The 22,899-nt window shown below is 35.9% G+C and overlaps 1 protein-coding gene across 2 annotated transcripts; it reads left to right on the top strand.

Moving 5' to 3' along the window:
• Positions 1-215: 215 nt before the first annotated feature.
• On the top strand, positions 216-22,788 carry LOC106071707 (X-ray radiation resistance-associated protein 1-like). Of its 2 annotated transcripts, XM_013231868.2 has the most exons (17): positions 216-369; positions 3,659-3,864; positions 4,256-4,400; positions 8,197-8,294; positions 9,703-9,848; positions 10,446-10,547; positions 11,555-11,796; positions 12,395-12,427; positions 15,562-15,719; positions 16,312-16,463; positions 17,549-17,618; positions 17,877-17,973; positions 18,145-18,263; positions 19,334-19,529; positions 20,203-20,315; positions 20,516-20,686; positions 21,708-22,788. In XM_013231868.2, the coding sequence occupies exons 1-17, from the start codon at positions 273-275 to the stop codon at positions 21,816-21,818; spliced, it is 2,256 nt and encodes a 751-aa protein (XP_013087322.2). In that variant the 5' UTR covers positions 216-272; the 3' UTR covers positions 21,819-22,788. The 2 variants fall into 2 exon arrangements, with proteins under 2 accessions (XP_013087322.2, XP_013087323.2); XM_013231869.2 differs by lacking the exon at positions 12,395-12,427.
• Positions 22,789-22,899: the final 111 nt, after the last annotated feature.

Raw genomic sequence — 22,899 nt, 5'->3', positions numbered from 1 at the left:
CAGGGACGCCCTAAAAATCCGGAAATTAAAAATCATAGTCTTCATCGAGATTCGAACCCAGAACTTAACCATTCAGCCACCGCGCAACAATTTAAATCATAGACAACTACATTTTCTGATCAAGTTTTCCAAACCTTGTGACAATTTGTACAGAAGAGCGATTATTCTCGAAATAGTTATTGATAAAAAGTATTAAAGAGGTGTCAGTAACAGATCAACGATATTTCTCATTCTCCGTGCGAATAGACATGTTACCCTAGTGATGAGTTAAAATGGCGCTTTCTGGAGTTGTATTAGACGACAATAAAGCGCCCTTTATTAATAATTGTTTCCCCGTTCGTTCGTCATTAGGAAGATTTACCAATGAAGGTACTTTTTAAAAATCATTTTATTTCATGGTTAAATAAGTTTTCGAAGTTTCATATAGATCTATATTTGTTTTACATTTAAATAATAGATTCTGATTCTAGAATCTAGATTTCGACTCACTCAGACTAGCTGACTACTTTTGTAACTCTAGTACTCTAGTACTCTACTAAGACAAAAGACTCTATTCTAGATCTAGTACTCAGAGTCTGAGTCTAATAGATCTATATAATAAGTCAAAGTTAGTCTAAGTTACTAGATCTAGTACTAGTCTACTAGTATTACTAGCTAAGTCTAAACTCTAACACAGTTACTCAGTTACTCTAACACGACTAGAAAGTCACTAGATATTATAAGTTGTAACTTCTAAAATTCAGACTAAATCATAAATCTAGATCTAAGTGTTATTAGTGTCTAAACTGTTAGGCTAAGGCTATATAATAATAGTCTAAGGCCTAAGGTCACAAAGGATACTCTACTTATAGTTGATCTGATGGTCTTAAACTTATTTATAGTCTACTGTACTAGTAGACTCGTCTGTCTCTAGATCTAGTCCTAGATTCTAGCCATTCTAGGTCTAGATAGAATATAGATCTAGAATTCTACATCTACTATAATAATAGAATAGTAGGCCTAAATAATTACTAATCAAATTATGATATGGTCACCTTATTAATATAATATATTTATTAACAAATGTTTAGCTTATTTATAGATCTAGATTCTAGGCTAGATCTAGATCTAAATTATAATTAATATAAATATACATGTAGACCAGGCATGTCAAACACGATGTTTGGGGGCCACATGCTGCCCATGACCACCTTGCATGCGGCCTGCTTGGCCACCTAAAAAATTATCAAAATAATGTTAAACTATTATGATGGAAAATAAAAGATGACAAGCTACTTGAATTGAAAAATGTTATTTGTTAAATTGAACAACGAGATTGAGTCTGCAGTGAAAGCCAGCTACATTTTTTTCAAACTTAATTGCAAGCCATAGCAAATCATTCAGTGAAAGGAATTTTATGAAGGAGTGTGTCGTAAAGGCTGCGGAAGTCCAGAAAAGTTGAAAGCATTGAAAGAAATAACTTGAACTAGCAACACTGTGGCAGATAGAATAATTGACATGTCAGTCAGCTTGAGTGAACAATTAAAGAACAAAATAGATTTTGAAGTATTCTCATTGGCTCTCTATGAGTCAACTGATTTAACGGGTGTAGCACAGTTGGCTATACTCATAAGGACCTGTGACAGGAATTTTGAGATACATGAGGAGTTTCTTGAACTTTGTTCTATAGATAACACCACAGCAAGCGAGGATGTTTTTGAGAAATAACAGGTGGTGGTATTGCAGTACAATTTACCTTTTACGACAAAATGAATAACGCACACCAAGTGCCAATACGAGAAAAGCGCAAACAGGGATGTCCTCGTATTACTTGGCAACACACCTTCATGGAAGACCTCAGAACAGTGGACACCAGGTGGGAGGAGGCTTCAGACATTGCCATGACAGATCTTTATGGAGACAGCTTGCCGCCCAATGCTCCGAACGGCGCGGGAGGACCTAAGTCTAAGTAAGTAAGTAAGTAAAGCTAGCTAGTCTGACAACGGATGGCGCACTAACCATTATGAAATGGTTTTGATGCAAAGCTACTTGCAAAAATATGAGAGACTAATGCTAATTTTAAATTTGTTATTTTCAGTGCATCATTCACCAAGAAACATAACGCACAAAGCAATTACAATTCCAACATGTCATAAGACTGGTTTCAGTCACTATCAATTTTATTCGTGCCCGTGGCTTAAAATCATCGCCAATTTTCAATGTTTCTGAATGACATTGGACACAAAATTTGCTGGCTCTCCTTTCAAGCAAAATTACGACTGTGGATAAATCAATATAAAGAGAAAATCTTGTTCACTTGTCAGGAACTAAAAGATTAAATATGGCTACAACATTTGGTAAATATGTCTTACACCTGGAATCGTTAGTAGATACTTCCACTGGCCGTATTCATGACTTTGTTTGATACAAGCAAGAATTTTCGTTGTTTTTATCTCCATTTTCATTTGCTTCTGAAAATGCTGCTGGTAATGTGCAACTAGAGCTGATTGAATAGCAGTTAGATTCTTTGTTGAAAGCGAAGAATAAAGAAGTGGCTTTGCCAAAATGTAGTTATTTACCTAAACAGTATGTTCAATAGTGGAAATTTGCAGCCAGAATTCTAGCTATTTTTGCCAGCACTGATCTCTGCGAGCAGTTTTTTTCTAAAATAAAAGCTACAAATCACCTCACCGTTCGAGATTATCTGATCAAAATTTATCGCCAGTGATAAACAAACTTCCACCCGATATTAATAAACATGTATCCCAGAAATATGTAAAGCATCAGGACAAAGAAAAAAATGTGCAATCTTAGTAAGTTTCAATTATGAAATTGTACTGCAAATCTAGCTCACTAAGGGACATGTATGCTATTAATTATTGTATTCTATTGTATTTTTTCTAATTTACATAAAACTAGTAAGCTGTTTTGCTACTGATTTTTGGCTGTGGCCCCTTAGGATATAGTAAGTTTTTTATGCGGCCCATTCACCTTAACGAGTTTGACATGCCTGATGTAGACACTTAAGACACTAATACAGCATAAGAAAATATAAGTTAAGTAGTGATCAGTGTTAGTACATAGATCTGTTATAATTATTAAATTATAGAATCTATAAGTAGCAGTATTTCACTATTTGAATTTGAGTATTAAAAAATAACCTCATAATCTGGGACTGTAAAATGGGGTATGCTAAGAAATGTGCATAATTGGTTATTTTTTTATATTGTGAGTTTCTTTTACCTAAAAAATGGGAAGCATGGTCGAAAGGAAAAGTACGCTTGAACTTGGCCTGGCTTGGCTACCTAGAAGGGGGCTCGAGGTTCGACACCCGACTCGGGCAGAGTTGTGTTTACTGAGCGCCTAAAGGCAGCACGGAAAATCAACTCCTAGATACGACCTCCCCCCCACTGGTCCACAAATGAGATTGGACAAAAGCGCTCTGAGCATGCTATAAGCATGAAGGTAGTGCTATATAAAAGCTATAATAATAATAATATTGCAATCATATATATATATATCAATGTAATTAACAACAATATTTTTTTATAATTTTTTAGCTTAAAAGGTTCATAGTAATTTAGAATAGTTGGTGGTCTGCTCTGAGATATGATATAATAAATACATTTGAAAACATCACAGAGAGTTTTATAATAATTGTGCTTTTTTAAATTTTTAGCTAGCGGCAAATGGCTTGAAGTTCAACAAAATGAACAAAAACGAAGGCTGAAGACACTGCTTTCATCACAACCACTGACATATGCAAGAATAAAGGAGGAGCGTAAAAAGACGGAGAAGCAAGGAGTAAAACTTGATAAGCTTGTCTTTCATACTGAATCTGAAAGTGGGAAAAATGACGATAAAATTTTAGATGGCTTCTTTTTGGTAATAATAAAGAATACTTTTTTGTGTGTGTGTGTGTTTAATTTCTCTGTGTGATAGCTGAGTGTGTTAGGTTTATGAACTGAACTTAAAGATTTATGAGCCCCCCTCCCCCTCCCGATATGTGACATACTTTGGAGAAGTAAAGGTGGGTGTTTATTGTGCTAGCCACATGCAACCCTAGTTAACTTTAGGCTATAGTAAGAGCTTCACATCTTCTCCCTTCAAAGATCACAAGGTTTGAATACCTTTGCTTGCTTTTACTTATTTTAAGCATTGCATCATTTTAATAATAAATCATAAAATGTCTTTAGTTTTATCATTCTAAACTTCTATATATAAATTTATTTTCAATTTTTACAAAAAAAAAAAATTTTAAATTTACTGTTATCAGATGACACACTGCTGCGTGGATGACCCTTCTGATCTGTGCTCAATCAACATTTTAAATCAAGAACTCACTGATGTCAAAGAGGATGACTTAGCAATGTTTGATAATGTAGCCTACATCAATGCTGGAGAAAACTACTTACCCCTAGGTATATTTTGTCAATGAAATAAATTCTGTTACCTCGGAAATATCTCTTGGATATCTCTAATACATGGAACAATTTTAGCCATATAGCAGCTTATAATTGCCAAAACTTGAATTTGGTTGGCTTGACACTGAATTTAAATTAGTTTCTAAATTAAGTATTGTCTTTTCTCCTTAATTGGTCACTGGTTATTCAGACAGCCATTAATAATATTCAGTCTCCCAATGAGATAGCAAACTTCCTGGATGCATCCTCGCTCAGGACACTGGCACCTCATAGACTACATCATCACCAGACAATCTGACCGTCAGGACATACGTGTCACCAAATCCTGCTGTGGTACAGAATGTGGAACAGACCACTGCCTCATCATCACAAACTAAACATTCGTATTCAACCAAAGAGACGTCCGCAAAAATCTAAACCCCTAAAAAGGCTAAACACAGCCAGACTAGCAGAGGACAAAATTGAAAAGTCGCTTACAGAAGCAATTGAGAACTGCCTCAAGTCCACCCCTCTAGATGACCTAGATGAATCAAATGTGGATAAAAACTGGGAATGCTTCAAAGAAGCTATCCATAGCACAGCATTAAGCAAACTCTGACCTATGGAGAGAAAGCATCAGAACTGGTTTGATGAAAACAGTACTTGAGATCAGAAAACTATTAGATGAAAAGCACAACCCAATCTCCCAGTCCACTAATGATGCATTCACAAACATCTGCTAAAATGTGCAAAAACAGTTACGCCAAATGCAAGATACCTGGCTAAGCAAGAAAGTGGAAACAATACAGGAATTCGCTGACATAAACAAGGTCTACGGACCAACAGAGTCAGGCTCATCCCCTCTACTAAATGCCGATGGGACAATCCTATTGACACAAGGAAGAAAACCTAAAATGCTGGACCGAGCACTTTGAAAAGGTTCACAATACACCTTCAATTATAATAAGGCAGCTCCAGGAAAAATGCCAAGAACAAAATGCTGACCTCTCTCAATATATGTTGACCTAACAAAAGCATTCCACTGTTAGCAGAGAAGGACTCTGGAAGATTATGCCAAAGTATGAATGTCCACAAAAATTCATATCCATGGTGAGACATGATGGCATGAAGGCTCATGTCCAGGAAAGTGGAGAACCATCAGAGCCCTTTGAAGTATCAAACGGGGTAAAACAAGGCTGTGTCCTAGCATCTTCACTGTTCAGTATTGTCAGTGACTTCTCAAGAGCACGCTGAGATTTTAGCCCTTACCATTGACACAAATAAGACTGAAGTCTTTTATTTACCTGCTCAAGGGAAAGCCTACTCAGATCCAAGCATCAAGATAAATGGACATGATATAAATGCAGTGGACAGATTCACATATCTTGGCAGCTCACTCTCCAGAAAGATCGATAATGAAATCGACCTACGTATCGTCAAGGCCAGTGCATCCTATGGAAGACTGTCTAAAAAATGTCTGGAAGAGACTAGGTATCACCACAAATACAAAGCTAGGGATCTATTGAGCTGTCATCCTCCCTACATTTGCTCTATGCCTCAGAAACGTGGACAGTGTACAGAAAACATGCAAAGAAACTGAACCACTTTCACATAACATGTCTAAGAAAAACACTGAATGTCAAATGGCAAGATAAAATACCAGATACTGAAGTCCTCTGAAGAGCGGGTCTGCAAGAATCCACACAATCCTGATGCAGTCCCAACTGCCATGGGCAGGACACATCTGCAGAATGGAAGATCACCGCATCCCTAAGCGACTCCTGTATGGCCAATTAAAGGAAGGAAAGCGCTCGCAAGGGGGTCAAATAAAATGCGTTCAGCATAGACCCAGTCACCTGGGAGACAGAGGCACATGACAGAGCATCATGGCATCGCGCTGTGAAAATGCTGTCATAAGAAAAATGCCAGAGAAGGAAAGCAATGCCAATGACACTAGCTTCAGCTGGAATAACCTGCCCAGTGTGCATACAAATATTCAGGGCTCACTTAGGTCTCACCAGCCACATGAGGAGGCACAAAACCCCAGGGCAAAGCCCTCAGCCCCCTAGGTTGATAAAAGTGATCATCATTGAACTGCGATGAAAGAACTATATATAATAAAATGGACCCAATTGTAACAAACATGTCTGGACATGAGATGGGTAGGATGAAAAGAAAACTTACTTCTAGTTTTCCTTGTTAGGTTAATTGATACTGTAAAGTAGAGTTGAGGCTTAGGCTCTTGAAACTCTAGGCCAATAAAAGGGAACAAGAGCTCCCTCTCACTGGCCTGTTCGGTCTAGCAGAAGGTCTTACAAGTTTCTATTTTGATGCTGTCATTTTAAGGGACACGGTCACTCTGTACTTGGGGACTAAATACGTGGAATGTGTACACCTGGAACCACTGCCATTTTCCTATTCTATACCTTAACAACCTTGCGAGACATACCATTTATGAAACAGCCCTTGAGAAATGCTGCCTGGATTGTTGACAAGGTTGTGGGAGCTCTTTTCGATCCCGCACAGTGTAATGGGAATATTCCCGCACTCCTTAACAACTCCGACAGGAGCCTTGTTCACTACTCATTTGGCCTAATCGTTTCTTCTTAGTTACAACTGTTGTCATCTGGGAACCACTGTGAGGCAGGTTAATATGCCCAGGTAGGATTATACAGCTAATAGGAAGATAGATGTTAACATCCAGTCACTAAAAAAAAACCCAACAAATATTGCACTAGTTTCTTAGCATGATAACAGAATAATTGTCGCTGCATTTAGACGCTATTTCTTGTAGACTGACAATAAGAGCCGGTTCTTTTGATTCTGAAGGAGCATTCAATCAATGTACATTACTAAATAAACAAACAAAAGTACGGAAGAATCTTTACCAGGATGTCTTCAATTACATCCAAAAACTTCCTACATTACTTATATATGTGAACTCACAAAGATTAGCTGTCTAACAGAAATACATGATACTACTTATATTTTATACTTTGTACTCCTTTTTCTGTACTAGATTCATTAGCAAATTTTGTACAATGTTAGTCCATATAAAAAAAGAACCACACAAAGTCAATTTGATATTTCTCTTCATAATAAATTGGTCATTTTTCTTGATATTAAAAAAAGGTTTGGATGACAAATTGTCAAGCTGTTTTTTTACAAAAAGCTTATGTCAGTGTATTGTCTGCAACTGGAGGTGTGGTGGCTGAGTGGTAAAATGCTTAACTTTGAACTGGCACCCGGGGGTTCAAATCCTGGCAAAGACTGGGATTTTTAATTTTGGGATCTTTGAGCACCTCTGCATCCACCCAGCTCTAGTGGGTACCTGATAAGGTTGAGGAAAAGTAAAGGCGGTTGGTCATTGTACTGGCCACATGACACCTTCGTTAACTTTTGGCAAGAGAAATAGATGACATTTACATCATCTGCCCTACAGACCACAAGATCTGAAAAGGGAACTTTACTTTTTTACTACTATGGTCTGCAACAAATGCTGAATTGTCCCTAATACTTTTCTATAAAAATTGTTCCTTTTTTTTCTGTAATTTGACAAAATGTGGCCTATTTAAAGTGAAAAACTGTCCCAGAATTCCCTGGTAAGAAAATCTCATTATCTGAACTTCTTCCAATTAGCTGTCTTATATGTTTGAAAATAAATATTTGTATTATTATTAGCTTATATTTTTTGTTGTAGATAGTAAAGTTAATTCAAATATTTTCTATAAAAACAATTTTCAATTTAAATTTTTCATTACAATAGTATTTGGCTAAAATTGTGTGTCACAGAAATACATATTAACTTCTACAGAAGCATTTCGTGGTTTCCCATCTTTGAGAGAGCTGGAACTGCCTTTAAATGGTCTTAGGAGCATTCACATTTCTTATATAGATTTTAAAAATCTTGAGGTTTGTAATTAATAAGTTTTTTATTTTGTTAAATTTAAGTTTGGGGAGGCGTTGGCTGAGTGGGTTAGAGTTTGGTTTCCGAACCTGAGGTCCTGGGTTCAAATCTCAGTGAAGACTGTGATTTGGAATTTCTGGTATTTAGGGCGCCCCTGAGTCCACCCAACTCTATTGGGTACCTGACTTAAGTTGGTGAAAGTAAAGGCGGTGATCGTTGTGTTGGCCTCATGACACCATGCAAGGTCTGAAAGGGGACCTTTGCTTTTTACTAAATTTTAACTTAATAAAAAACACTTATTTAAAAAAAAAAAAACATAATTGTAGTTTGAATTACAATTGACACACAAAATACCATATTCAGCTGCAGACATTACTCTACCTCAATTCAATAATTTAGTTATATACAATAATTAAATTTATTGTATTTCAGAATTTATTTAAAGAATTTAACCTTTTTCAAGAAGATAAAAAACAACAACATTGGAATGTGTGGGTCATTTTTATGATGCTGCAACACATAGTCTAGTCAAGCTACATCTTCATAAGATGGACAATGTATTTACTACCTGTTTTTAAACTTGGGAGCCATTCCCACACAACTATTTGAGCAGAATTTAACTTCTCAACCTCATGCATTCCATGCATCCATTCTATAATTTCCCCAGTATTGTGTTGCTGGGAAATATAAGTTGATTGTGTACATTTTCAGCATAAGTAGTTTGGCCCAAAGTTCTTATACTTGTTCAAAGTAAGGTGTACACAAGATATTTTGTATACAGTATTGCATGTTAGTATACACTGTTGATTCTATTCCACTATTAACAGTTCTCTCTGCTCTGAAAAAAAGAAATGCTAATAAATCCAAAAGTGCTGGGAAATGGTTTCATTAGACTTACTAACCTTTAGATACTTTATGACATCACTTCACTTGTTACAACACCCTATAGTTCTTGTTCATCCATTTTATTTCTTTGTGACCTAACACAATGCAAGGGAGGTAGTCCTTTGAAACTCTTCACCTGCCTTTGACTTGAATTCCTTCCCTTAGACCACTGGTGGGTGAACTATTGATTTCCAAATCAGAATTGTTTAGACAAGTTGATGAAGACATTGATGAAGTTGAAAAGTTACTGTTCCTGTGATCTAAAAGAAACAATTCTATTTTTTGTGAAACAAGAAATAAAAACATCTGTAAAATATGTAAGCAATAAAATGATGCATTATTTTATGATTTTTTTTTTAGAATGTAAGGTTGTTTGGTACTTTGCCGCATCCTTTAGTCATTTGGTTACAATATTTCTATTTTATAGCTATTTGTGTATGCCATAACAGAAAGTTTTTCAGCATGGTTATTGGCTGTTTGTTTAAAAAAGTAAGAAGATACTCTAACTTTTTTTTTTCATTCCTTCAGATGCTGGACCTATCCTACAACAATCTCTCTCAAGGTGACCTTTTGACCCTTGGACTCCTGAGCAGTCTTAAAATCTTGCACCTCACTGGAAATAATTTGAGCAGCCTCCCTGCAGACTTAGCCATGCCTTATGTATCCAAAGAGAAGTAAGATATTTCATTCTGACTTGATTAGTTTCAATCTTTTTCTAAGTAAATCACATTTTGTGTCTTTTCATTAAAAGCAGTAATGTATTTGTTAGTTCCTTCATTTGAAGTGAATTTAAGTTATTGCTGAGGTCTAAGGTTATGCCTATGGCATTTTAGATCTCAAGAGATCATTTCAGGGTTATATATAAACACAATAGCCAACCACTTGTTTGTTTTGTTTTATACGTTTCATCTGTTCCTCCTGAAATGAAGATTATTATGTCCCAGCTCTAACCTCTTGAAGAACTGCAGGGGAATGGCAGCAGACATGTTTTTTACTTGTGACCATCTTAACGACAATCTGGAGGGCATACCATAGATCAGACAAACATCTGTGCGCACTCTAACAGATCTAATCTGTTTAGATTCTCATTGGATGTTAGAAACTTATATGAAAATCAGACTAAATGCAAGTCGTGGCATTTGATTCCATTAACTAAAATATTCATATCACAGCTAAATGCTAATTGTCTAACATAATAAATTTTATCTGCAACTATTATGCATTAGTTTAATTTCCCCCCTTCTATATATTCTATTTATTTTTTCTCACAGACATCTTTATTTAGAGAGATTCACAAAGTTGGAAGTGTTGCTGCTTGATGACAACAAACTCAAAGAAATTTCTTTATTTGCGTCTCTAGCAGGACTGCCAAAGTATGTATGTCACAAATAGTGTGTTCATGATTTTATAAGAGTAAAGTCTTTTGTTGCCATTAAGGTAGTTATGATCCAAAAGGAAAATGAACTTATTAGCTTGGAAGCCACTTGCTCTAATACATGGCCTCCCACTACCTTATTTCATTTATTATTAGTTTTAAAAATGATTTCTAGGAAATGACAATGATATTGTGATGCTATTATTGTGTTGTCAGGGAGATTTATAGCAAACAAATATTCAAATCTGAGTAACACCATCAGTAAATCACAAAGCTTAGAGACAGAACAGAAGAATAAAGTAAAACACTGAACCATAATTTACAAATACAAAATCAGAATCTAATGAAATACTAACAAAGGCACAGGCTAGAACAAATTTGTAAAAGTTCTCCTTCTACCCTAGTGCCATTAGAGAATGAAATGGGTTGCCTAAATCATCCAGGAAAACCAATGACTGATCCTGCATATTGTCTTTCCCTTCTATTTATACTGGCTTAAATTAATTCCTCCAATAACTTTGAGAATATTTCCGATCACATTTACTGCCTAGTTTGATGATCTTACTAGTTCTCCCCTGGACTAATCTTAGCTATAGTGGCGCCTCCAACTGTACCCAGCTCTAATGGGTACCTGACATTAGTTGGGGAAAAGTTAAGGCTGTCAGTCATTGTGCTGGCCACTTGACACCATTGTTAACCTGGCCACAGAAAAAGATGACCTTACATCATCTGCCCTATAGATAATAAGGTCTGAAAGGGGAACTATACTTTTACTCTGAATCTTAGTTATAGAGTAGTTTTGAGACTCAAGATTAATGTATTGACGCATGGATAACCAATACACATTTTATTGCATGACTGAAAAAAAAATATAATTAAATAAATGAATATGATAATGTTATAAAATATAAATGTTTATTTTCACATTTAAAATAGCATAAGTGATCTGTTATATGAACTTCAATGTAAACCAAATTAACAATAAGTATCTCTATTAACCATCAGATTGGTTCATTTGGATCTCTCAAAGAATGAAATATTTTTCGTGCCCCAACTCAAGTCAGTAGAGGGTAGACTCGTCACTCAGGAAAGTTCCTTCAGAAAGTCTGGCAAAAAGAGCAGCAGTCAGAAAAGTTCCAGGAGTTCCAGGAAATCTAGCAGAGCAAGAAAAGCTGACAGCTTGATGGGATCCAATATAGATAGTTCTGAAAAGTTGGCAGACAATGCTGTTAATCCTGAAGATGCAGGTAAATTTTAATCTGGTAATGCTGATAACAGGTTCAGATTTGATTAACTGAGAGAGATGTTTTGGGGTTCTAAAAAATTCTATAAACTTATTTTTAAATCTCATTAATGTTTTTTAAACAAGTTGGTTTAGGCATACTCCTTCTCTAGTGCTATTAGAGCATGGAATGGACTGCCTGAATCAGCCAGGAAAAGGATTTGGCAGAGTTAAGTCATTGATTTATATACATGACTAGATTGATCAAGGGACATGCATAGGACAAAATCATCTTCTTTTTTTTAATGTAACATCTGTATTTTATAAGATTAGATATTGCAAAATGCATGGAGGAAATATGAGTGCTGCTTGTTTTTCCATTTGGTTTACAACTTCTATTTGAAGAGTGAAAAGATTTTCAAATCCATCTAAAAAGAAAAGTAAATAAACGTCTTTACCTTTTGTGTTTATGATACTAAAAAAAAACTACAGCTTAATTTGTTTGAATACAAAGAACATTTCTAAGTACTACTGTTTCTGAAACAAAATTTTGATAATGTATCGAAACAGTAATGTAAGTATTTTCATATTCAAAAATACAAACTGATGATTACATTTTTCAGATAGTAAGGTAATTAAAGAGACAACTTTTCAAGGTATTTCATACCACAAAACAAGTAGCTCTAGGCTTACTTAACAATATGAGAAATGCTTCACATAATTTGAAATAAAACCCTAACACAACAGTCAAAAATAAAAAGCTGTGCAGTCAACACAATTCTTCATAAAACCTACTGTTTGTAATAGCTTTTAGCAATGCTCTATAGAAATGTAATATATTTTAAATAGCCTTTACAACTAACAAACAAACAAATTTAAAGATTTAATATAACTAAGATTAAAACTTTCTTAAGGTTATCATTTAATGTAGTTCATAGTTAATTTTAATTATTTTTTTACTTTTTGTTTTCAAAACACAACTTTCAAGGATTAAGATTTTAACTACAGTAGCTCTGGTCAGATAGAATATTTAAAATGTTTTTTGGTCAAATTCATTGACATGTTGGTGGCCATGTTCTTATATTCTTGTGATTCTTGGACGCTGACTGCAGAACTAAAGAGGAGGATCCTAGCTATGGAATTGAGATGCTACAGAAAGATCCTAGGTAACATAGACTGCATCAGATATGAAGAGATTAGAAACAGTATTAGTACAGCGATTAGACCCCATGATGACCTGCTAACTACTGTCAAAAACGCTAAGTAAAAATCTATGGCCATATTAAAAGGTCTTTAGGGTTCGCAAAGACTTTCCTTCAAGGAATAGTACCAGGAAAAAGAAGAAGAGGCAGACAGAAAAACAATGGGAAGAGAACATAAAGGAATGGATGGGCCTGCTTTGGAAAGAGAGGAATGTAGAAGAATGGTCAACAGATCTTGTGTGGTGCCCCAACAGCATAACAGACTAAGGGATTGGTGAAAGCATAGGTGTTGATCATCAGGTTTTCTCAGCAGAAAATCAAATCACTTCTTTTGCTGAGGGGGTGAATTGACTACTTACTTTAGCCCTGATTATTGAGATAGTCTACTGGGAGATGCTGCAAAGCATTGACAATATTTTTTTGTTTGTTTTATCATTTTGACTTTGGCTTGCTCACAGTGCTGCCAACATCAAGAGTTTTGTACTTTACCCTTCACTTCTTATTAGTTCAATCCTTTTTAAGTATTTAGTCATTTTGTTCATTTATTTTACATTTTGGATGTTCCTTCAAATTCTGAAGATATTTACATCCTAGCCCAAACCTCCCACAGGACAACAGGGGATGACAGTGGACAGGGTTTAAACCCAGGACCTTTGAGACCACTGAATATCAGTCCAGAGTACATACCACATGTTCAGGCAGCCATCTATTATATAATGCTGTTAAATTAGATAAGGTTGTTATAATAAATCATACAACTTCTAGTTTTTTGGTCAGTTGTTTCTTTTTGCTGTCATGTCTGGATGACATTTAGAGTCACAAACCCAGGCCAATAGCTTTATGTCAATACAAAAGAACTTGATTGGATATGTTATGTTTTGAAAACAAAAAAGAAATCTGAATTAGTTTATTTTCATTTTTAACAATAACAAATAATATTTCTTTTATTTTTACTTTACTAAAAATTTCTAAATTAGTGTTAGTGTCTACATTTTAGTGATTGTTGTTGGCCTTTGATTTGAGAGAATAAAAAAAATATATTGGTAAATACCGAACATCAGATAATACTAATGATTGGCTACATTACTTGTTACATTTCATTTTAATTTTACACAACTACAGGGAGTCCTTGGGCTACTATGCTTATCCTTTCTTATGTCACGTCGTAAACCAATTTTCAGTGTAAGAATATACATACATACTGTACATAAATACTGTAGCCACTTATCCTATCCTAATACCTATCACCTAACACAATACCCTGCATAATTATCTAAAAAAGACATTAAGGACATGTAAAATATGTTTAGTAATGAAATGAAACAGTCATAAAAACAGAAACAAAAAATAGAGAACAGGCTAATTGGGAGGAGGATGCTTCAGAGAATTGCTGGAGGTTCTGGGGCAGGTGAATCTGGGGAGGCAGAAGTTTCTGGAGGTTCTGGGGCAGGTGAATCTGGGGAGGCAGTAGTTGCTGGAGGTCTGGGGTAGGTGAATCTGGGGAGGCAGAAGTTTCTGGAGGTTCTGGGGCAGGTGAATCTGGGGAGGCAGTAGTTGCTGGAGGTCTGGGGTAGGTGAATCTGGGGAGGCAGTAGTTGCTGGAGGTCTGGGGCAGGTGAATCTGGGGAGGCAGTAGTTGCTGGAGGTCTGGGGCAGGTGAATCTGGGGAGGCAGTAGTTGCTGGAGGTCTGGGGCAGGTGAATCTGGGGAGGCAGTAGTTGCTGGAGGTCTGGGGCAAGTGAATCTGGGGAGGCAGTAGTTGCTGGAGGTCTGGGGTAGGTGAATCTGGGGAGGCAGAAGTTTCTGGAGGTTCTGTGGCAGGTGAATCTGGGGAGGCAGTAGTTGCTGGAGGTCTGGGGTAGGTGAATCTTGGGAGGCAGTAGTTGCTGGAGGTCTGGGGCAGGTGAATCTGGGGAGGCAGTAGTTGCTGGAGGTCTGGGGTAGGTGAATCTGGGGAGACAGTAGTTGCTGGAGGTCTGGGGCAGGTGAATCTGGGGAGGCAGTAGTTGCTGGAGGTCTGGGGCAAGTGAATCTGGGGAGGCAGTAGTTGCTGGAGGTCTGGGGCAGGTGAATCTGGGGAGGCAGAAGTTTCTGGAGGTTCTGGGGCAGGTGAATCTGGGGAGGCAGTAGTTGCTGGAGGTCTGGGGTAGGTGAATCTGGGGAGGCAGTAGTTGCTGGAGGTCTGGGGTAGGTGAATCTGGGGAGGCAGAAGTTTCTGGAGGTTCTGGGGCAGGTGAATCTGGGGAGGCAGTAGTTGCTGGAGGTCTGGGGTAGGTGAATCTGGGGAGGCAGAAGTTTCTGGAGGTTCTGGGGCAGGTGAATCTGGGGAGGCAGTAGTTGCTGGAGGTCTGGGGTAGGTGAATCTGGGGAGGCAGTAGTTGCTGGAGGTCTGGGGTAGGTGAATCTGGGGAGGCAGTAGTTGCTGGAGGTCTGGGGTAGGAAAATAATCCCCTTGATTGTAATTGATTACACATTTGGTACATTCTATATACTATAGTCTTTATACAACTGTTTCACTTTAATATTGTAATATTTAAATGTAGCCAGGGATGTAATTTTTTGTACATTTTCATATGAAACAATTTTAGATTTAATGACTGAAGACTTTGGGACTGATGAGCTACTTTCTAAAATTGATGAGCTTGACCTGGAAACTGAAACTACCACGATGTCAGCCAATGAGAAATCAAGAGTTCAGAAACCTCCATTCCCAGAACTGAGATACTTGAATTTAGCCAACAACAAGGTGAGAGAAAACATTGAAAATCATTGTAGGGTGGGTAATCCAAAGTGTTTTAGGGGAGGCGATTCGTGCTCAAAGGACTTTTCAATTGGTTATGTTAAATTCTAATCCATGGAAATAGTATAGATCTAGCTGCCTGGTCATGTTGTAAGTTCCTGGACTACCATCACAACAGTTCTTAGTTTTAGATTCCGTCCTCTTAATTTCTGTCCTGCTGGCTTCATAGTAGAGCTTTTTCTGGGTCTGCACAGATGCTGTGCTTCTCTTACTTTATATATTCTGTTGAGATAAGCTCCTTGTCTAGAAGATCCTGTCCAATGAGGTGTCTACAGTACACTTACTTTTCTCTTAACAAGTATTTCTTTAATAGGTGGAGGACATTAGACACTGTAAGTTCACAATAGTGTAAACATAAGAAAAGTGAGTAACTGGTTAGTGATGAATTGAGTGAGAGAGGGATCGAGACTTGTTAAAAACTGGTGAATCTGACAAAAACCTTAGGTGACAGCTCATGTCATTGAAAGCTATGTGACTACTTTTAGTATATTAATCCCCAATCACATTTCAAAGCTCTATTTTTTGTTTCTCTGTAAAGATTTCTGAAGAGGAAGCTCTACTGGCATTGGCGGCATGGCCTATGCTAGCCGAGGTGGATATCTACAACAATCCATTGACCATGGAAACAAGCGGAGATCCACCCTTGCTGAAGAGATTTCTCCAAGACAGGCTAGGAGTAAAGCTGAACAGGTAGCAATGAAGTTATTGTAGCACTATTGAACAGAGGTGAATGTGTTATACATTTTAAAATGGGGAGTTATGGATTATCTAACAGCAATGTATGTATTTGGTGATTCTCCTGTGTGTATTCTTATACACATCTGACATCAGTTGTATAAGAAGACATAACTAGGCACACACAGTTTAAATATATGGCCACTTAAGAAGTGGCTTTCAGTGAAGATTCTTATCAGAAGCTCACAAAGAACTGTAGTTGCCTCTCTGACAATAATATCAGGTGTCTACAGTGTTAAGATAGACACACATCCGATTTGCCAGCAAGTGTTACAAGGAAAATATATTTTTCTACTTTTATAGACTAGCAGTGGTTATTTTAAAGTAAAGTAAAGTTCCCCTTTCAGACCTTGTGGTCTATAGGGCAGATGATGTAAGGGTCATCTGTTTCTGTGGCCTATGGTTTACGAGGGTGTCAAGTGGCCAGCACAATGAACATCTGCCTTTACTTTTCCCCAACTAATGTCAGGTACCCATTAGAGCTTGGTAGACTCACATGTGTCCAAAGATCCCAAATTTAAAAAAGCCAAACGCTTTATTGTTCATACACTGTGCCACTAGAGGTTATTTTACTTAGACTTAATTAGACTTAGATCCTCTCGCACCAATTGGCGCATTAGTTGGCAAGCTGTCTCCACAAAGATCTGTCACTGGCAATGTCTGGAGCTTCTTTCACACCAGGTGTCCACTGTTCTGAGGTCCTCCATGAAAGTGTGGCGCCAAGTTATACGAGGATGTCCCTGTTTGCGCTTTCCTTGTATTGGCTTCCATGTTATCGCAACTCTTGGTGTGTGTAATTCATTCTGTTGAAGGACATGTCCCATAGACCTCATGCGACGTTCAGTCACAAACTCATTAAGTGGTTGATACCAGTTGGTCATAAGATTTATTGTTTGAGACACGCTCTGTTTGTAACTTACCCCTAAATTCCATTTTTGTTGAGCCACATTTAGTCTTTTCTCAATTTTGACAGAGGTTATTTTATTGGATACATTTTATTTATTTGTTTACTGGTTTGTTTTTTTTTTAATTTTGTTTAGAAGAAAACCAGAAGAACTTCAGGAAACAAAAAATAAAAAAGGAGGGAAAATACATCCAAAGAGCATCAAGGTTCGACTTTTTTTTTTTTTTTCACTTCACCCCATGAAGAGTTAAGTAATAGAAGGAATAGTACAATTATTATGACTTTTTGATTAGAATTTCGAAAATAAAAACGAGAGTTAATGTTTCACTAGAGGTTTCACTGATCATCAGAGTTGCCGTGTAGTGATACATTCAAAATATCAGTGAAAAAAATGTGTAAATAATATCCTAAGTTGTTGCCCTTTTTGTGACAAAAAAAAAAAAAAAGTTATCTTTTGTCATCAGATCACAGACCATGTTCCTAAAGTTCCAAAAGTTTCAGTGGAGACAAAAATGTTGCTTGGTGCAGCCATTACTGCTGGAGCCGTAGGAGGGAGTTTTGGTAAGCTGAGACTTGGAAGTAAAATATAGTCATTCTATCATGACTTTTATTATAATCTGAATAGACACCAATGCATGTCTCTGTTTAAAACTAAATGAATTTAAAATGTAGTCTCTTGGTATGTTTTTTTTTTTTTTTTTCTTTTTCAATTTGATGTTTTTGTCTGCTCAGAGAAATCAATTCTCCCTCCCATATTTCCTGAGACTAAAGCTGGTATTGATTTAGAAGAACAGGAGGAACAGGCAAAAGGACAAGAGGAAGTCACTTCTCAAGCATTCTTTATGACTCAGGTGAGGAGAGGGAGACCTCCTTGGACATTGGTGCATTCTCTTTCTTCATATTTCATAGGCTGATGGGCATCCCAGAATACAAAGCATTCAAGTCTTGACCGTTTTTTTATTTTGCTAGATCAGTGTTCTCAAATTTTACGGTGATAATCCCTGGATAAAATACATTTGTTTTTTTCGCCCCCTCAACCAGCACTGCAAGTTCTCAGAGTGGATGCAAAGACCTGGCGTCATGCATCTTCCTGCATTCAAAGCTGCAGTGATGCATTTTCATGGCATCCTGGTAAAATAAATAAAGTAGAAGGTGGCAGTGAAACATTTTGTCTGAGAATGAATTTATTAAATTTTGGAAACATTTGTATCATTTGGTTCTTGTTTTATAGGTGTTAATGAATATACAACAGTTTTTTTTTTTTGTCTCTTGTAAAAATAAGTGAAACACCTTCACACCCCATAGTTTGAGAAACATTTTGCAATCTATAGAGTAGATGATGTTAAGGTCATCTGTTTCTTTGGACAATGGTTCCCCAAATAAATTAGGTGCCCATTAGGGTTGGGTGGATTCAGGGGCACCCTAAAAATCCCGAAATTTGAAATCCCAGTCTTCACCAACATTCAAATGAGGACCCCAGGTTTGAAGCCAAGCACTTAACCACTCAGTCACCATGTTCCCCTCTAGATGATAGGAGTTCCCCTTAAATATTTTGTTCAAATTACGTGTACATTTTCTTTGTTCACTTAGAGGCTCTATTTCAAACTATATTTCTATAAAGTAACTAGACTCTGGAAAAACGTATTAAAGAACTGAGTTTCCTGTTTTTATCAACAAATAAATGTCTCATGCATTTGTTTTCAAGTTAAAATCTCACTTTGCCTTAGGGGTTTTGGTGAAAAAGTATTGAATGCTTCTGGTAGATATGTTGTAATGACTGAGCTGTTTGAAAATAGTATAACGTGGTTTGAAAACAAGAAAGCCCATAAATGTTAGCAGGGAGTGCACTTCTCTCCCCTTGCCTTTGCTGAAAAGGTTTTTAAAACTGCTACGATTTTTTAGTGTATCTTGTTTTGATTAGCTGAACGACCAAGACAGATTTGCAGAAGCTTCACATGCTAGACATGGTAATGAAAACACTTTTGCTGATGTTTCAAGTGCAAAGATTTCAGAAGAAGATGAACCAACAAAGTTTGTAGATGACAAATACAAAGGCTATGAGCTCCTTCTAAGCATTGAAGATCTGGATGATGAGTCTGACCTTCCCCTTTCATCAGGTGATTTGATCATGTTAAGACATTCCATCATCAGTTGACTTGATCATGTTAAGACATTCCATCAATAGGTGACTTAATCATGTTAAGACATTCCATCATTAGTTGACTTAATCATGTTAAGACATTTCATCCTCAGTTGACTTAATCATGTTAAGATATTTCATCCTCAGGTAACATAATCATGTTAAGACATTCCATCATTCAGTTGACTTGATCAAGTTAATCCTTTCCCCCATCTATCATTAAGTTATTTGATCAATATGACCTTTCCATCATCAAGTGACTTGATCATTATTTGAAAAACAGTTTGATATTAATAAAGATACATGTTGTTGTTTTTTTTCCCCATTCCCTTATATCTATTTTTGTGATTGGTTTAGCACAGAATGCAAGGATTTCTTTTTAATTAACAGAGAAATTATAAAATAGAAAAACAATTTTGTCACAAGTATGAAAGCTTAACTTACTTTTTTTTAAAATTTGAAACTATGATAAACTTCTAGTTATTCTTTTAAGGAACTGGAGCTCATGAATTCAATGTAGTATTTTTTTTCGAACCTGGCATTTCTAACCCAGCAGTTTTGAAATTTAATAACATAAAAAAAAAGAAATGCAAAACTGAGTTATGCAATCACTAATGTTCTGTCTTGGCCAAAATGTTGCCTGCTTTCAGATGTCCAGGGCAATGTAAGGGCTTTGAAACATACACTGAATCATCTTCTTGTCTATCGTGACCCAGCTGTGGATCTAACTAAAGTCAAGATGATGGTCCCTGAGAGAAGAAAGGTTTGCGCATTCTTATTGGATTAGCAACCTGTGACAATGTAGTTTTATACTGAATCCCAAAAATAGTTTTCTTAATTTAATGTTATGCTGCATGCAAGTAAAAGCAAATCTTTCACATAATAATTTTATAATGAATTGCAAAAGTTTTTTTTAGTGTATAATAAAGTTAATCAGTTTTCAACTTTGCTTCAACTGTACAGGATAAATCTCTGACATCACTTCCTGTGCAAACCTATCAAGAAAAGGTGGACACTGTTCTGAGTAACTTGAAGCAGCGAAAAACTTTTGAAGAAGAAGAACTGAGCTCGGTGCTGAAGGACAAAAACTTGATGAAGAAAAAGTTTCCAGAGGCAGAAAACTTGATAGGACATGTAGGTCTTTAAATGATAAGAACGATGATAGGAATGGCAGTTCTTTAAATGATAGAACTGTTAGGTCTCTAAATGATAGGACATATAGGTATTCAATTGGTAGTAAAGGTAGTTCTTTATGTAGGTCTTTAAATGATCATAATTAGGTTTTCAAATGATAGAAGTCTCTAACTGATACTCAGGTAGGTCTTTGAAAGATAGAAAATATAGATCTTTAATTCAGAGGATAGTTAGATCTCGAATGATAGAACATGTTTATCTCTAAATGATAGAACATGTTATCTCCAAATGATTAAACAGGTAGGTCTTCAAATGATTGGACAGGCATGTCTTTAATTGATAGGATGAGTAGGTCTTAAAATGATATGATAAAAAAAAAGTTGATCTAAGAAAAAATGTTTCGAATTAAACAAGAGAACAGTTCACCAGCTATATATTTATTTAGTTTTTACAAAGCTTATATCAATTCACTCTGTATGTCTGTCTGTCTGGTAAAAATTTTGAACATGTTTTTTTTTCTCTGGATTCCCATTCTCTGATGAAGTTAAAACTTTGCGCAATTATTCATTAAACCTGAAAATTCTTGAAACTAAAAAAAAATAATTAAACAATTATTTAATTAATTTTTGGTGATTAATTATTTTGTTTGATTTCAAAATAAGGGAAATAAATGCTACTTAGTAGATATGAGGGATTTAGTTCCCTTAGTACATTTTGACATATTTTTTCTCCCACTTCCTGAATCAAGTTGAAATTTTGCATAATTATACATAGTTGATAACAATACACGAATCAATCCAAAAATTAACCTATTATGTAATCTTTTAGTACTAATGAGTTAATTCCATTTTAGATAGCAGTTAGGCAGATAAACCTTGTAATTTTAGGATAAATGGCAGTACTTAGCAATTCCTTCACTTAGATAAGCTTTGTTTTTAAAAAGTGTTATTTTTTTTCTATTGCTTGTTATTATTACAAACATGTTCCTATATTGCTAACAAGGATTCGTAATTGATTTCAGATACAAAAACGTTACAATGCAGTTCGAGTTCATTCTCTCAAACAGGCCAAGTCTGCCAGAGAAATGTCTGGCAATTTCAAACAATCTTTACCAACATCTGGCTTACATTAATTAATAAATGTAAGGAATTCTTTGACATGTAGTATAAACATGTACTATTTGTACTTTCATTATTACCATGTAATAATTTTTTTTTATTGATTTGAGATGTTCAAACTGAAGTGATTTTAAAACAATTGTCTGTTTTGAACCTTTGATGTAATAAGTTTTTGTAATATTTTAATTACATAAATGTTTTTATAGCTTAGTAAATTATTTTTACAGAACGAAAGTTTTTTTGTAAGATTAACAATGATTTTTTTTTATTTATACATGTATATAAATAAAGTTCCACTTTCAGAGCATGCAGTCTATTGGCCAGATGATGTAAAGGTCATGTGTTTGTGGCCCACAGTTAATGAGGGTGTCATGTGGCCAGCATAATGACCAAATGCCTTTGCTTTTCCCCAACTAATGTCAGGTACCCATTGGAGCTGGGTAGACTCAGAGATGCCTTTTAGATCCCAAAATAAAAAATCCCAGTCTTCACTAGGCATTGAACCCAGGACCCCTTTGGTTTGTAAGCCAAGCTTTACCACTCAGCCTTTGCTCCTCCCTGTATAAACTTTGTAAATAAATGTTTGTGAATAGAGATAATTTATTTTTTAAAAAAGATTTTCATGGTTTTGCAGGCATGTGAATTATATTGTATTTTAGCTGGCAATTAATCATGAAACCAGTTTTTTAAATTTCATTCTTACTCTTTCATTATTGGATTGGAACCTAAGACTATCAGCAGGGAAAGTCAATTGATTTCAGTCATTTCATTTTTTATTATGTTAATTACAATTCATTCCTCAATATGAAATAGCATTCTTATAATATTCAATAATACAGTAGGTCTCACACGATATTGAAGCCTATTATTCATTATTTGTATATGTGTTTTAAAGTTAGTTTCAGTACTAGATAATGGAGATTAAGTTTTGAGACTTGTCACAGAATGAATGTAAATAACAAGACAATAAAACAAATATATATATATGCCAGTGTTACAGTTGTAACTGTTTTATGACTTGCGATGTTGTTGGAAGATACCAGGCATCAAATACGCACACGTCCTTGACCCCAGAGTCTAAAGAGATAACAAAAC

This window comes from Biomphalaria glabrata, chromosome 15, assembly GCF_947242115.1.
Source record: "Biomphalaria glabrata chromosome 15, xgBioGlab47.1, whole genome shotgun sequence".
Classification (NCBI taxonomy): Eukaryota; Metazoa; Mollusca; class Gastropoda; family Planorbidae; genus Biomphalaria; species Biomphalaria glabrata.
Note: the sequence above shows the minus strand (reverse complement) of the source record. Positions and strands in the feature narration are given on the sequence as shown.

Excerpts from the sequence above, each read along its gene's own strand:
- LOC106071707 (XM_013231868.2), top strand. The coding sequence starts at position 273 with ATGGCGCTTTCTGGAGTTGTATTAGACGACAATAAAGCGCCCTTTATT. Across the intron at positions 12,428-15,561 it reads TAAAGAGACAACTTTTCAAG|ATTTAATGACTGAAGACTTT; the intron begins GTATTTCATACC and ends AAACAATTTTAG. Across the intron at positions 17,974-18,144 it reads AGCCGTAGGAGGGAGTTTTG|AGAAATCAATTCTCCCTCCC; the intron begins GTAAGCTGAGAC and ends TTGTCTGCTCAG.